A 17,169-nucleotide genomic window follows, 5' to 3' on the forward strand; every position below is an offset into this window, starting at 1 on the left:
AGGTAGTGACATGAGTCAGCAGAAAGGTAAATAGAACAACCGGAAATGCTTGTTAATGAAAAAATTCTCCTGCAAGCGGGACTCTGTTTATGAGTTAGTTTGGTGTACAAAATTGACCTGTTTCAACATAAATGTTAACAATTTTAGAGTATTCTTTGACAGTTTTGTAGAAAAGGTTAAGTAGTACTTTCTTGTTTATAATTGGAAAATATGACACCTAGAAATCTCTTTGCAGACCTTTGATTTATTTAATTAAGAAAGGGTCTTTGGGGTTCTAGCCCAAATATTTCATTGGGTTGTTTTAATATACAGCATGTTTTTTTCCCCTGAAAGTATATAATTAATATAGTTTATGTTATAAGCGATTTTGTCTCTTTTTTTTTTTTAGTATATTTTTGGAGATTTTAGCCCTGATGAATTCAATCAGTTCTTTGTGACTCCTCGTTCTTCAGTTGAGGTAAGACAAAACTCTGTTTTATTGATTGTGTATATCTCTATCTCTATATATAGATGTAGATATAGTTATGGTTATGTTTTAGTTTTGATTTTTAAAAATTTGTACTTTTTGATAAGGAATGCCAGTGTATGGCAGAGACTAAAATGAGTGATGCTTGAACCTACCAACCAGATTTGACTAATATTAACATTTTGCTATATTTATAAATAGCAGAACATTATAGATATCAGTTGAAACTTCCATCATATTACTCTTCTATCTCATTTTCCCTTCCTCAGAAATAATAACTCTGCTAAAATTGGTATTGTTTTCTTTTTTTTTTTTAATTTTTACCATTTTAAGGAGGACATTTTTTTTAATTTAAAAATTATGGTATATTTATATGCTGTAAATTTTACCTTTTCAGTTTCATGTGTACAACCCAGTGATTAGACATGATATAATTTCTTAAGTGATCACCCTGATAAGTCTCATAGCCATCTGACACCATACATAGTTATTATACTATTGTTGACTCTTTTCTGTACACTGTGCTTAACATCTATCCCCATGACTATTCTATAACAACTAATTTATACTTTTTTTTTTTTTTTTTTTGAGAGAGAGAGAGAGAGAGAGAGAGCGCATCTGGCCTGTATTGGTGCAGTGGATAGAGCACTGATCTGGAACACTGAGATCACAGGTTCAAAATTCTGGGCTTGCCCAGTCAAGGCACACATGAGAAGTAGCCAATGAACAGCTAGACTGAAGCAACAACTTCTCCACCGCCCTCCAACCCCAGAAATCAATAAATAAATCCTTTTTAAAAAAAGAAAAAAAAAGAGAGAAAGCTTTGGCCTGATGGCTCAGTTAGTTGGAGCATCGTCCTGGGGCATGAAGGCTGCCGGTTCTCTGGCCTGTCAGGGCACATGCAAGCGGCTCATGTTCCTTTCTTTCTTTTTCCTATTCCCTTTCTCTCTTGCTGAAATCAATAAATAAAAATTTAAAAAAGAGAGAGAGAAGCATCAACTCATTGTTCTAATTATTGTTGTGCATTGATTGCTTCTCATATGCACCCTGACCAGGGCTTGAACTGGATACCTGGGGAGGGAGTGAAGATTGAGTCCATACCCTTGGGATAGATCCTGCTCAAACTAGGGGCCTCGTAATCCAGCCAGCCAGCCAGCAACCTCGGTGCTCGGGGGGTGCTCTATCTACTGCGCCACTGGCTATGGCAAATTTGTACTTAATCTCTTTACCTTTATCACCCATTCCCCCATACCCCCTCCCTTCTGGTAACTGCAAAATGTTCTCTGTATCTATGAGTCTCTTTCTGTTCTGTTTGTTCATTTACTTTGTTTTTTAGATTCAGTTGTTGATAGATGTGTATTTATTGCCATTTTATTATTCATATTTTTATTTTATTTTATTTTATTTTTTTCAGAGAGAGAGAGGGATAGACAGGGACAGACAGACAGGAATGGAGAGAGATGAGAAGCATCAATCATTAGTTTTTCATTGTGCGTTGCAACACCTTAGTTGTTCATTGATTGCTTTCTCATATGTGCCTTGACCGCGGACCTTCAGCAGACCGAGTAACCCCTTGCTGGAGCCAGCGACCTTGGGTTCAAGCTAGTAGGCTTTTTGCTCAAACCAGATGAGCCCGCACTCAATCTGGCGACCGTGGGGTCTCGAACCTGGGTCCTCTGCATCCCAGTCCAACGCTCTATCCACTGCACCACTGCCTGGTCAGGCTATTATTCATATTTTTATCTTTATTTTTTCTTCTGAAAGCAGACCCTGGCCCTGGCTGGTTGGCTCAGTGGTAGAGCATCGGCCTGGCATGCAGGAGTCCCGGGTTCAATTCCCGGCCAGGACACACAGGAGAAGTGCCCATCTGCTTCTTCACCCCTTCCCCTCTCCTTCCTCTCTGTATCTTTCTCTTCCCCTCTCGCAGCCAAGGATCCATTGGAGCAAAGTTGGCCCGGGCGCTGAGGATGGCTCCATGGCTTCTGCCTCAGAGGCTAGAATGGCTCTGGTTGCAAAAGAGCAACGCCCCAGATGGACAGAGCATTGCCCCCTGGTGGGCGTGCTGGGTGGATCCTGGTTGGGCGCATGCGGGAGTCTGTCTGACTGCCTCCCCATTTACAACTTCAGAAAAATACAAAAACAAAAAAAAAGAAGACCCTTTAACATTTCATATAGTACTGATTTATTTGTGATGAACTAAGTCCTTATCAGCTTTTTCTTGTCTGGGAAACTCTTTATCTGTCCTTTGATTCTTCCGTGATGGCGAACCTTTTTATAAAAACCGCCCACTTTTGCAGCGCTGGTCAACCTGGTCCCTCCTGCCCACTAGTGGGTGTTCCAGCTTTCATGGTGGGCCAATTGCTGTGCCGTTTGGTTGCTCTGCTACCACCCACCATGAAAACTGGAACTCCCACTAGTGGGCAGGAGGGACCAAGTTGACCAGCGCTGAAAAAGTGGGCAGTTTTTATAAAAAGGTTCGCCATCACGGTTCTAGATGATAGCTTTGCTGAGTTACCTTGGTTATAGGGTTGGTATTGTTTTTTGACTGTGGTTTTCACCATTTACTACATGTGTATATCAACAGATAGTACGTTGTATTGTTTTATATGAAATGTCACATAAATGGATTCATACTATATTCATCATTTAGTAGTTTATTTTAAGCTAATGTTCTTTAGATTTATCTATGCTGATGCATTTTATTTTTATTCTTTGATTTTTTAATTTTTAATTTTTTTATTTTTTTAGTGAGAGACAGGTAGAGAGAAAGATCAGAAGCACCAACCCATAGTTGTAGCACCGTAGTTATTTGTTGATTGCTTTCTCATATGTGCCTTGACAGGGGAACTCTAGCTGAGCCAGTGACTCCTTACTCAAACCAGCGACCTTGGGCTCAAGCCAGAGCTTTGGGCTCAAGCTAGCAACCATGGGGTCATGTCTGTGATCCCATGCTCAAGCTGGCGACCTTGGGGTTTCAAACCTGGGTCCTTAGCATCCCAGGCCAACACTGCGCCACTATCTGGTCAGGCTCTTATTCTTTGATTTTAATTGCTAAATACCATTGATTGAACACTGCACAATTTACCCTTACTCCTTTAAAGGACCATTTAAGTCTTTAGTTTTCTTCCACTATTACAGAAATGTTGCAGTAAACATATTTGTCATGTCTCTTCATGCTCCTCTGTGTTTCTCCACGATATAGTCTAGGAATGGAACTGTTGGTTGCACAAGGGGTAGACGTCTTTAGTTTGATTAGAGACTGCTAATCTGCTTTCCTTTATTTATTTATTTTTAATTAAGTGAGTGGCAGGAGGCAGAGAGACATACTCCTGCACGCGTTCCGACTGTAGGAATCTACCCCTGACCGGTCAGTGTTCTGCCCATCTGGGTCTGCTGCTCTGTTCAGCAACCTAGCTATTTTAGTGTCTGAGGCAAGGCCACGGAGCCATCTTCAGAGCCCGGAGCCAACTTTGCTTGAACCATTCGAGCTATGGCTGCAGGAGGGGAAGAGAGAGAAAGAGGGAGGAGGAAAAGGAGTGGAGAAGAAGATAATCACTACTCCTGTGTGCCCTGAGCAGGAATTGAACCCTGGGACTTCCACAAGCTGGGCCGACACTCTACCCCTGAGCCAACCAGCCAGGGCACTGATCTGCTTTCTGAGGAGTTTTAAACAGTCTGTATTCCCATCAGTGGTACTTGAGATTTTTCTCTATCTCATTTAAAAATAAAATTTTTGCTAATTCTCAGTATAGGCATACTTAAAATTTTTATTAATCTGATGGATTAGAAATAGATTTTCTTTCCCAGATTACAAACAGTTGAGGACTGTTTCATTATTTTCATATCTCTGTTGGCAATATCGAGTTCCACTTCTGTAAATTACCTGATTTTTATTCCTTGTCCATAATTTTTATCAAGTGGCTTCTTGTCTTTTTTTTTTAAATTGACTTATAGGATTAGTAATCTTTGGTTTTGCATATTACAAAACTTTTAAACTTCATATATCATGTACTTTTTTTTTTTTTTTTTTTGCTGGGTTGGAGGCATACCCTTTCTCTTTAATGTTAAATGTATTGACTTCTCTCCCTGGTTTGTGGATTTTGGTTTTTGAAAAAATATCATTAAGAAATTCTTCCCTTCCCTAAAAATAAAGATATTTGTTTTCTTCTAAAAGTCTTATGTTCTAGCACCATTACTGAGAACTTGGTCCTTAGGTATAATAGTACCACCCTGTCAGGTCACATCTTCATATATTTTTGGTTGATTGAGGGTCCCTGTTCTGGAGACCTCATCTCTGTATAAATATCATACGTGTATATGTGTGTATTTTTATTTATTTTTTGTGACAGAGAGACAGAGAGAGGGGACAGATAGAGACTTTCTAGAAAGGGAGAGAGATGCCAGCGACCTTGGGCTTCAAGCCGGTGATCTTTATGCTCAAGCCAGTGACCATGGGGTCATGTCTATGATCTAATGCTCAAGCTGGTGAGCCTGCGCTCAAGCTGGCGACCTTGGGGTTTCAAACCTGGGCCCTCTGCATCCCTGTCTGATTCTCTTTTCACTTCACCACCGCCTGGTCAGGCTTGTGTGTGTATTTTTTTTTTTTTTTTTTTTTACAGAGACAGAGAGTGAGTCAGAGAGAGGGATAAACAGGGACAGACAGACAGGAACAGAGAGAGATGAGAAGCATCAATCATTAGTTTTTCATTGCACGTTGCAACACCTTAGTTGTTCATTGATTGCTTTCTCATACGTGCCTTGACCGCGGGCCTTCAGCAGACCGAGTAACCCCTTGCTGGAGCCAGTGACCTTGGGTTCAAGCTGGTGAGCTTTTGGTCAAACCAGATGAGCCCACGCTCAAGCTAGCGACCTCGGGGTCTCGAACCTGGGTCGTCTGCATCCCAGTCCGACGCTCTATCCACTGCGCCACCGCCTGGTCAGGCTGTGTGTATTTTTTAAATTATTATTTTATTTTAGAAAGAGAGACAGAAGCATTGATCTGTTTCTGTATGTGCCCTGACCAGGGATCGAACTGGCAACCTCTGTGCACCAGGATGGGGCTTCAGCCAACTGAGCTATTCAGCTCTTGGGCAAAATACCATATATTTTAAGTGCTGTGATTTTATAATCTGTCTTCTAGCAGGACACACACCTTCTTTTTATACTTACATGTTATTTTGGCTCACTTTCATTCTTAACTCTTCCTTAGAAATTTATGCCAAGTTCCATGGAAAATCCTATTGAAATTTCAATTGGAATTTTATTAAATTGTCAGTTAATTAGTAGGAGAATTAACATCTTTATGATAATTTTCCTAAACATGATTGTGGTATATTCATTCATTCAGGTCTTCTTTTATGTTCACTCTGTATGTGATTAGTGGTTTCTATTTTAGTTTAATAAAAATTTAGCTGGAACATTTTTTCAGATTTATATTTTAAAAATAAAACTGTTGAAATTGCATTGGAAAGGAAAAATCAGGGAGAAGTATAAAGTATACAGTATATCAAGTAAAATCTTAACTTTTTAAAAATTTTATTAACCAATGTCACTCCAATAAATTTTACTTATTTATATATTTATATTTATTTTTACTTTACTTTTTTGAAAGAGTCAGGGAGAGAGAGAGACAGGAACATCAAGCTACTCCTGTATGTGCCCTGACCAGGGAATCAAACCGGCAACTTCTGTGCTCGACGCTCCATCCAACCGAGCTGTCTAGCCAAGGCTTTTTTCTTTTCTTTTTTTCTTCTTCAGTTTTTTTTATTTATTTATTTATTTATTTATTTATTTATATTTTACAGAGACAGAGAGTGAGTCAGAGAGAGGGATAGACAGGGACAGACAGATAGGAACGGAGAGAGATGAGAAGCATCAATCATTAGTTTTTCATTGCACGTTGCAAAACCTTAGTTGTTCATTGATTGCTTTCTCATATGTGCCTTGACCGCGGGCCTTCAACAGACTGAGTATCCCCTTGCTGGAGCCAGCGACCTTGGGTTCAAGCTGGTTGGATTTTTTGCTCAAACCAGATGAGCCCGCACTCAAGCTGGGGTCTGGAACCTGGGTTCTCCGCATCTCCGTCCAACGCTCTGTCCACTGCGCCACCAACTGGTCAGGCTTTTTTTCCTTTTCTTTCTTTTTTTTTTTTTTTGTATTTTTCTGAAGTTGTAAATGGGGAGGCAGTCAGACAGACTCCCGCATGCACCTGTTTAGGATCCACCCGGTACGCCCACCAGGGGGTGATGCTCTGCCCATCTGGGGCATTGCTCTGTTGCAACCAGAGCCATTCTAGCGCCTGAGGCAGAGGCCACAGAGCCATCCTCAGCGCCTGGGCCAACCTTGCTCCAGTGGAGCCTTGGCTGCAGGAGGGGAAGAGAGAGACAGAGAGGAAGGAGAGGGGGAGGGGTGGAGAAGCAGATAGGCGCTTCTCCTGTGTGCCTTGGCCGGGAATCGAACCTGACACTCCCGCATGCCAGGCTGATGCTCTACCACTGAGCCAATCGGCCAGGGCCCTTTTTTTTCTTTTTAAAGAGGAATCTTTTATTAGTTTATTGGTCCATTACTTTAAGTTAATTGGGGTAAGGACACCTTAGAAATTTATAAGTTAACATTGATCAAGCAATATAAATTATTTTGTTTACCTCAAAATGTAATACTAGGCCCTGGCTGGTTTCTCAGTTGGTAGAGCATTGGCCCAGCGTACAGACTTTCTGGGTTTGATCTCTGGTTAGGACACACATGAGAAGCAACCATCTGCATCTCTTCCCCTCCCTCTCCCTCTTCTCTCTCTCTTCCCGTTTGCAACCAGTGGCTTGATTGGTTTAAGTGTTGGCCTCAGGTGCTGAGGATAGCTCGGTTGATTCGAGTATTTGCCCAGATGGGAACTGTGGAATGGATCCTGGTGGGGGCACATGTGGGAATCTGTCTGTCTATCTCCTCTCCTCTCACTTAAAAAAAAATGTAATTCTACTCCCATAGTAAACAACAGATAGAATTTTTTATACACAGTTATGTGAAAAAGAGTACAAAAACCTCATGCCAGCATCAAATGTACAACAAAAAGCTCTTTTTTTTTTTTTTACAATCTCTGGGTTTTATAGCAAGGAAAAGAAGGTGACATTCTTTTTAAAATTTGGTAGCTTCATTAAACAGAGACTTGGATCTGTAAAAAAATCACTTTCTCATCTACACACATTTTTGAACACATTTTTGAACACATTTTTTCCCCCACAGGTTTCAATTTGGTTTAATGGCAGCATAGAGAGAACACATATACACAAAGGACTTTATCAGTATCTCAGAAGGGTTTTTTTCTTTTTAAAAATTTAAATGTAAAGAAGAATAATTTCTAAATAATTGATCTTAGCCAAAAGGCCAAGAAGTGGTGATGATTTTTTCCAAACATAAGAAACACAGTTTGTAATTTGGACATGACTAAACAAAAGTCTTTTTGTCTTTTTCAACAGTTAAAATACAGGTTAGAAAGTCTGCTGGCAGTTTATTCCACGTGTACATCATTCTCCGTGCTTTCCCAACGCACAGAAGCAGGGAGCGGGCACACAGACATACAGTGAACTGGTTGTCCACTGGACAGGACACAAGCCTCAGAGGTGTCCGGGTGAACAGTACTGACTGGCAGAGCTGCTGGTTTGTTACTCGATGAAGGCCCAGAAATCTTAGTTAACTTGTAATAAAACCTATCTAGCTTTTTAGATCCCTTAATTTTAGGTTTTTAAATAAATATACACAATTGTACATTTTTGTACACATTAAATGTGTGTGATGGTGTTTTATTTCGTAAAATGGGGCAAGAGAAGCTAATTCCTTAGAATAGGAGTCAAAAGACCAGGGTTGGGATCTGGCTGGGCCACTTACACATGACGTGGGCAAGTTCTTTACTCTTCACCTTGGCTTCTTGGATTTGGAAAAATTTTTAGAGTTATGAAGTTTGAGATTAAATGAGAACATATTGAAAGCACTATTTAAGCTTAGAGATGTAAGGAAGATTTGTTACTTGTTTTTTTTCTCTCTCTTATTTTTTTAGGTGAGTTTAGGGGACATAGGCAGACTCCTTCATGTGCCCCAACTGGGATCCACCCGGCAACTCCATCTTCGGCTGATGCTCGAGTGCCAAGATATTTTTAGTGCTTGAGGCTGACATGCTTGGATCAATTGAGCTATCCTCAGTACTCGGGGCCACACTCGAACCAGTCGAGCCACTGACTTCGGGAGGAGAAGAGGGAGAGAAGCAGATGGTTGCTTCTCCTGTGTGCCCTGACCAGGGATTGAACTTGGCACGTCCATGCGCCAGGCCGATGCTGTATCCAGTGAGCCACTGGCCAAGGCCGCCGCATTTTTTTAATTTTAGGGGAAAAAAATTCGTTTTTATTTTAGAAAACGAATAAATTTAGTTCAGTGCCATCTCCATCTCTTGTGATTCATTGACGTTAACAGTAATGATTTTAAGGAACCTAAAGTTACAAGCTGTGGTATAGTGCCAGCTTAATTACATTTCTTATGGCAATAAAATGTATCTGTGCATTTTTAAATTCTGTAGAGTTAAGGATTGAAATTTTAGTGTTTTCTGATAAGAAAAGAATTAGGAAAACATAATCAAGTCCATATTTCCCAAGCATTAGTGCTAATTGAGGTTCTACTCTGTATATTATACCAGTGATCCAAGTTTTAAATAATTTCTGTCTTTGAATCACAGTAAAATGTGGTGGTACTTGCCAGAACACCACAATCTAAAAGTGTTCTTTGCGATTAAGGTTTTAAAAAACAATAAGACCCAACTTTTGTACTTCATAAAAGCTTTTCTGGTGTGTATCTGTGGGGTTTGTGTGTGCCTGTTTGCAAGTAAGTGTCAGAATAAAATCTTGGGTTCCTGTGATATGAAAGTGGAAATTGTACCACATTTCAAGTCTAAAGAGCTGGTTCCTTTTTCACTCTGCCACTTAGACTGATGGTCTTGGGCAATTTCCTCCATCTCATTGTTCCTTTAAAAAAATTTTTTTTTAAACTATTGAAAATGGAGGATACTTATTCACAGAAATGTTGGGAAATCATTAAAGTATGGTGTGATACCTAGTGTGTAACATGTTAGTAGATGTGAAGGATTCCAGTGGTAAAGTTATGTCAGACTTGAGAGAGAGAGAGAGAGAAATGTGGAGGAGCAGGAAGCATCAACTCCCTGTGCCTTGATCAGGCAAGCCCAGGGTTTCCAACCGCGGACCTCTAGGTCTATGCTTTATCCACTGCGCCACCACAGGTCTGGCCCAAACTTTCCATTTGCGGAAGTAATGGCTGTGTCTCATTAGAATGAATTACAGCCAAAAATTGTAGTGTGTCTGGGCCTATTTTGGGGTCTTCATTTTAATTTTAATTTTTTGCTTTTGAGCATTGAGTATTTGGGTAGGCTCTGGCAAATACTGTCTTAACAAAATCACATTTGGTTCATAACCTGTAAAAAGAAAATATAAACTAATATGATTGAGTTGAGTTATTGTTAAAATATAGTTACTACAATTCAGGGGTTTGGATTATAGTAATATCATCCATCATATAGGACATGACTAAAGTGATGTATGGTTGGATTAGTGAGTGTGTGCGTGATGTTATCTTGCTTCTTCATAATTGTTTCACCTTTTACCTTGCAGCTAAAATAATTGCACCTCCTACCTCCACTGTTCCTACCATGTAGCATAAATTAGAATCCAGCCCTAGTCCTCATATACTTGATTGGCTATTAGAAACTTGATAAATTTTTTTTCTTTACTTGGGTCCAGTAACTGAAATCCAAAATTTGAGAAATGTAAAATATAAAGAAATGTTTCAAAAATATAAACAATTTATAAAAATATAAATGTTAAAATATTAAAACATTCTTTCTACAAAAGCATCATTCCTCTCATCTGAGTTTTTTGTTTCTTTTAGTTTGCTTGTTTGAAAAGCTTGCCACTGGCAGGGTAGGGTGGTCAGTAGTTTAACAGAATCAGAAGAAATGAATTCAGCTGATGTGATCTTAAAGGCATACTTTGGAGATATTGCAGGTTCCCTTTCAGACCACTGCAACAAAGCAGATATTGTACAAGTAAAAAAGGAGTCACGTGAATTTTGGGTTTCCCAGTGCACATAAAAGTTTACACTAGTCTGTTAAGTGTGCGGTAGTGTGGTCTAAAAAAATGTACATACCTTAATTAAAAAAACTACTTTATTACTAAAACCCACTAAATATCATGTGAGATTTCAGTGGGTTATAATCTTTTTGCTGGTGTAGGGTCTTGCCTCGATGTTATGTTTTCTTAACAATATCCGTGCAGAGCATTTGTAAGACGAAGTGCAGTAAAATGAGGCGTCCCTATATAAAAATTTTAAAGGTAACTGATATCTTTTGTAAAGCTATGCTCTAGTTTAGAAGCCAGGGTGATTTAAAAAGGAATTTCTCCAACTGGAAAAAATATAGTCAACTTATGAATAATGATGTTTTGAACCCCAGTCATAATCATGTTATTGGTGTTCAGAATAGGGAGAGAATACCAGTTGTTCTTGTAACTTCCCAGACTCTTATCTTTGAAGGCAACACATAAACCTCAACCAGCTACTGAACAACAAACCCAGGATAGCATGGTATAGGCAGTAGGTGCACATGTGTGCGTGTGTGTGTGTGTGTGGGGGGGGGAGTGATAGAATTAAGACAGTTAATCTCAGTGGTTTGGTATTTTAAGATTTCAGAGGAGGCCCTGGCCAGTTGGCTCAGTGGATAGGGTGTCTGTCCGACCTGAAGATGTCCTGGGTTCAATCCCCAGTCAGGGCACTCATGAGAAGTGACCATCTGCTTCTCTTCCCCTCACTCTCCCCCTTCTCTCTCTCTCTTCCCCTCCCATAGCCAGAGGCTTGATTGGTTCGAATGTTGGCCCTAGACACTGAGGAGAGCTAGGTTGATCTGGGCGTTGGCCTCAGGCTCTGAGGATAGCTTGGTTGATTTTGGGCATCTGCCCTAGATGGGGGTTGCTGGGTGGATCCTGGTTGGGATGCATGTCGGAGTCTATCTCCCCTCCTCTTATTTAAAAAAAGAAAGACATTTCAGAGGAGAGATTTAGGGTTTGTGAGGGTCTTTTAAACAGCAGAACAAATGGTGGCGGCAACAAAAATATTTTAAATCATTACCTTATCAAAGGCCCCTAGTCTTGTCTTTACAAGACTGTTAGCACTGTTTCAGACTGATTTGATTGCATCTAATGTAACTAGTTTTTATATTGCTCAGTTTTGTGTGTGAGATTTTATGTTCTTTGGTTTTATATTTTACATTCTTATAAATAACTGTTTAATGAGGGAACTTTAAACAGTTATTATAATTTATTGTGCTGTGTATTTATCCTACTCAATAATCACAGACTAAAGGGCTTCTTATGAGTGGTGGAGGTTATGTTGAATTAAAGGTGCTGTATGCTTCTAGAGTAGAAAAGAAACCCACACATACAGTCAATGTCGTTCTTCTCTTTTATTAAATGTTTATTTTATTGATTTTAGAGAGCAGGAGAAATACAGGAACTTCTGTTCCTATACGTGCCCTGACTGGGGAGTGATCTGGCAACCTCTGCCCTTCGGGACCATGTTCTAGCCAACCGAGCTATCTGATCATGACTCTTTCTCTCATTCTCTAGCTCTGTCTCTCGGGCCAGAACACATTCCAACATTCAGTAATTCCCACAATTACGCTCTTACCACATTATTGTATCAAAATAAGTGTTTGAAACACACTACAGAAAATGGCAGTATTGCCCTGGAGTCTGCTGGGTGGTCTCTTTCAGGTCCTGCTTCGACCACTTAACTAGATTTGAAATACAAGGAGATTAAAAACAAACAAAATACTTTTTTGATGCCTTAAAATTGTATTGATTTTTGTCACCAGGGGGCACTCCAGTGTCATTGATAGAAAAATGAAGGCATTTTGTGTATGGGACTCTGCTAAACTTCTCTAGTGACTGCTGAGGGACATGACCCTGATTTGTGGCTTCCTCAGAGGCTCCTTTCTACCCCGATTGTTTCTGCTCCGTTTGTTTGGGCCAGCGGTAAATGCTGGAGAGCACCTGCCGCGAGTATTTGGTGTGTGGAATAAATGGTCTTTGCACTTCACGCTCAAGGCCAGTGTAGATCATCTCCGCACACAGAATGCTTTCTCCTTTTGTGTCACTATGAAGAATACAGGGGTGCCCCCATGTGGTGGAAATATGTGCAGCTCTCAAGTACTGAAAGACGGCAGTTGCTTTTGAAGAGCACTGCATTCTCTTAGCTTCTTGTCATTAATTCTCTGGGGAGAGAACTTGACTTGGAGCGATAGCTTTTAGCTCTGATTATTGAATCAATTTGCTAGGAGTTAATTAGAGAAATCAGCTGAGGAATCCACTTAAGCAGTAATTCTCAACAGTAGTGGGCATAGGAATCACTTGAGTCCCTCTAAATATTGCAGACTCCAGGACCCCATGCAGGTACAGGGCCGTTGACTGCAGTGCTGCAGTGAGCAGACTGTGAGAAACGGTTTTTTGTTCTTTTGCTCTGCCTTCAGGTAACACATGCTCATGTACTTGCCTTCCCTTCCCGTCCTAAACTCTTCTTAAACATATCCATCTGAAACATTTTCAACTCTAGATATTATGAAATAGTTGGGAAGGAGAAAAACCTGATGTATTTATGATACCTTTCTGCCTTTTACAAGGAGGTCAGACACTTGTAATTTTGCTTGATCTCTTCCAAAAAAGGAATGTGATTTCTAGCCCTTAAATGGTTATTTAGGGCATTGCATTAAAAAGGGAGCCATGGTTCCCAGACTTTTCCTTCCTAGTGGGCTTTCTCCACTCCCGTCCATGGGCCCGTCTGGACCTCTGCTGGCTGTGCTGACATGTAGTTATAATGAACACAGTGGTCACTGAGAGGCATTTTATTAGTGAACAAAAGATAGGTGGCTGTGGTTAACTAAGGGCAGTCACTGACATTCTGTGAAGTAAAGGATATATCATAAGCATTTTATTGCAACTGTCAATTGGAGCTTAATTTTTTTTTTTTTTTGGCCTCATTTTTGGATCTGTTAAATAACAACAAATATTTAAAAGCATTCCTGTGGTAGTTTTTCTTAAATGAAGATGATGTAATTTTATTCTCTCTCCATGTGTGTTATTTTGTTAAAATGTCATGAGAAGAAGTTACGTGGATAAGAGTTTTTAATGAAGTAACGTGTCAGGTTTTAACATTTTGTGGAATTAAAAGTTTTTCAATTTCCCCATGTAGCTTCCTCCATACAACGGAACTGTGCAACAGGCTACAGATGAACTACCTGAAGGTAAGTTTGTTCTCTCCTTTACTTCCTGATGTGAATTCTGGCCACATGTGCTGGGTGGGTAGGTACCTGGAAAGTGTTTTTCTGTGTGATGTTTTTGCTGTAAACTATAGTAGATTTAATCACTGAACCACTTTGACTAATGAATTAAAGTTTATTCTGTGCTTCAGTGTCAGCCATTGAAAATTTAGTTAAAGAAATAGTTGTTGACTTCTATTTTTTTCTTAGCAATTCCCAGTGCACATGTATGTTCATGGTAGCCAGTGCTTTTTGTCAGAGTTCTAAGCAAGCTGGGTGTCTGGGCACAGAGGCTGCTGGTCCCGGAGCTGATCAACCTCTGGACCTGTGCTCTCGGCAAGGCTCCATGAAACTGGAATCTATTGTTCTGCAGTTTTATGTTTATGTGCCCTTGGGAATTCAGGTAACCTCTTTACCTCCTGGTTTGTTACTTTTTTATTTTTATTTTTTTGGTTTCTGTCATAGACAATGATCTGATTTCTGGAGATGGTGCTTGTTGAGATGTATTGTTTAAGTACTCGCTGTTTAAATAGCAGTAGAGTCTTTTAATTATTGCAGGCTGCCATTGCTCAGGTCCAGTCTGATTAGACTGTTTTTCAGTTAGGTTCATATCGGAGGTCCTGGCTGGCCTTGGAGAAGCTGAAAGCTAGACTTTTTTTTTTGAGAGCCTGGGATTTGGTTCCCTGTTTTGTTAACATGGTCAGACCTGTGAAATGGGTGTTAATTATAATCTGGGTTTAAATATAAGCCTTGAAAAGACTATCCAAACTCTTCATAGTAAAATCAGAAAGTGATTATATTTAAAATTATTGGCAGTTTTATAAGAAACAGTGATGCAGGAAGTCATAAGGGAAGGAGCAGTTGTAATGATGGCTTAGGTGGGGGATGACAAATGAAGTCAGAGGGACCCAGAGGCCCATGCCCTCTGGGGGAACTCTCTTATCTGCTTGTTGGATTTGTCTCTGTCCGTGTACTTTGCACATAGCCTGCTGCAGACAATTACTCAGTGCTCTCAAGTGTTTCATTATTTTTCCTTTCATACTACACCTTTCTTTCTAGTTCTAGTGGCCCCACCCTTTTCCCGGTGGCGTAGGCTAGAGATCAGAGGCTTTACTGTGAGTGCGGCAGTGAGCAGACTTTGAAAAACGCCATGTGAGGATGCAGTTGTTTTATCTGAGCTGGTCTTTCTTCTCTCAGCGTACCCACTGCCTGCCTGACCTGAGCACTTTGTCTCTGTGTACCCACTGTATTGGTTGGGTTCTTCAAAGCATGAGTTTACAGGACTTCCATCAGTCCTCCAGCCTGACAGATGGGGCCCTGTGCTGACTTTTCTGTCCAGCAGTGCAGTGTACATGGGTGATCATGACAAGTGTTCCTGGGTGAGAACAGGAACTGTTCTGGGTAGGGATCTGCCTCCCAGTGACAGGATCAGATGCCACACTGGTTACATGTTTTGATAATGATCATGGCATATTGTAATGGTTCCATTAATGTCACATCACATTCTAGAATGTTTTGTGATATGATAAGATTAAGAATTGAGATGTGGAAGGCACTGTGTCTATTGGAAATAATCAAAATCTTGAACAGGCTGCATGATGCAACACATACCAATTATTTTTTTTTAATTTTTAACAAATTTTTTATTCATTTTAGAGAGGTGGGGGAAGAGAGAGGGGGAGAGAGAGAGAGAGAGAAGGGTAAGGGGTGGAGTAGGAATCATCAGCTCCCATATGTGCCTTGACTAGGCATCCCAAGGTTTGGAACTGATGACCTCAGCGTTCCAGGTCGACGCTTCATCCACTGTGCTGACACAGGTCAGGCCAACACGTATTAATTTTTACTGTGATTTCACAACATGCACCACAGTCTGCAAGGAGTAGCCTCCATGGGGAGGCTGTTTTTTCACATCTTTAGATACAACAATTTCAATCCATGTAGCAGCATTGTACCCTCTGAATGTCAGAGAATAGGTGATGCCTGCAAGCAAGGTGGACAGTTCACTTTTGGGTATAATAATAGAGATATTAACTGCTCTTTGATGATTCTTTTTAAAATAATGAAACAAAAAAATCAGTGCTTAGGGGCCAAAGGATTCAAGTTGTCATATTGGTGGCTTTATATGTAAACTTGCAGTTAGGTTTAATTATTGTCAGTCTTTTTTCAGGAACTTTTTGTTCTTGTGCAGGTCTCTCTCCCCACCCCACCTCCCACTCCCAAGGACCCCCGCCTCCCACTCCAAGGAAGGGGTGTTTTGTCAAAATGAAGAATTAGCAGACTAGGTCCCTGTCCCCCACTAACTTACACATAACTGCCTTCTCTCTGGAGCAGTTTTTTCCTTGTATGAAAAGACTTCCAAGGTAAAATATATTTAGTTCTCTGTAATGAAACACAATTCTTTTGGTATTATGATGTGTTTTTTTTTTTTTTTTTTAATAAATGCCTTAAAGAAAAGCTGGCCTCTTGCACTAGACTTGGAGAGATCTTCAGTATATGCTAAAAATGAATTATAAGTCATATGTTCTTTTTTTAACTTCAAAAATTTGTTTATAATTTTATCAGTTATAAGCTGACATTGATGCTTAGTGTCTGTTGAAAGATACAGTTGATTCTAAAACTCAATTTCAGAGGTATGAACTATGAAAAATGTACATCTTAGAGTGGGTAGAATATATAGATTGTTGTAAACTGGGAGGAGGTATAGAAGGGTTCCAAAGAGATTTTTAAAGGTTTGTGGGCCTGACTTTATCTTTTGGTATGTTAGGAGGCACCTTCACCACTCATGGACTTAATGCAGATGAATTTCTTTAGTGGTTAATACATGTGCATTCAAGTAAGGCTATATCAGCCTACAGTTAAGGTGGTTAGGGGAGGAGATCAGGAGATGGATAATTCAAACAGGTGCTTCTGAAGTATACTTTTACATAGAGGATTCCATGCCTGGTATAGTTTATACTTTCTGAGTTATTAAATTATACTCACTAGTGAAGCCATAAATATAGCAGTGATTTTAAGTCTTAAATTTGTTGCCATAATTTTTTTTAATTGTCTAAAAAACTTATATACATTGCGATGAGGCATAAAATAAGCTAGCAAAGTCAGATTTCATTGAGGGGTGTTTTTAGACAGGCAAAATATTATTTGCTTTTTATTATAATTTCATTTTAATTTTTACTTTCTGAAAGCCTCCAAAAGCTACCCCGAGAGTAGAAGATAAATACAGGCTGTTTTTCATATCCCCAAATTAAATACAATTTTTATAGTTATTGTTTCAGCAAATTATTTATTCAACACAGAAATAAAATACCTTTGCTAATTAGAAGACTTTCAAGTTTCAGTTTTCAAA

At 39.8% G+C, this 17,169-nt stretch overlaps 1 protein-coding gene across 4 annotated transcripts in view; it reads left to right on the plus strand.

The window, feature by feature from the left end:
• The window catches only part of LOC136312691 (kelch-like protein 36), a 123,090-nt gene that overhangs the window by 74,391 nt on the left and 31,530 nt on the right, over positions 1-17,169 (plus strand). For all 4 annotated transcript variants that reach the window (XM_066242432.1, XM_066242429.1, XM_066242430.1 and 1 more), the window contains 2 exons: positions 389-457; positions 13,757-13,808. In XM_066242432.1, the coding sequence (XP_066098529.1) occupies positions 389-457; positions 13,757-13,808 (121 nt within the window). The remainder of the gene's footprint in view (positions 1-388; positions 458-13,756; positions 13,809-17,169) is intronic.

This window comes from Saccopteryx bilineata, chromosome 9 (assembly GCF_036850765.1).
Source record: "Saccopteryx bilineata isolate mSacBil1 chromosome 9, mSacBil1_pri_phased_curated, whole genome shotgun sequence".
Taxonomy (NCBI): Eukaryota; Metazoa; Chordata; class Mammalia; order Chiroptera; family Emballonuridae; genus Saccopteryx; species Saccopteryx bilineata.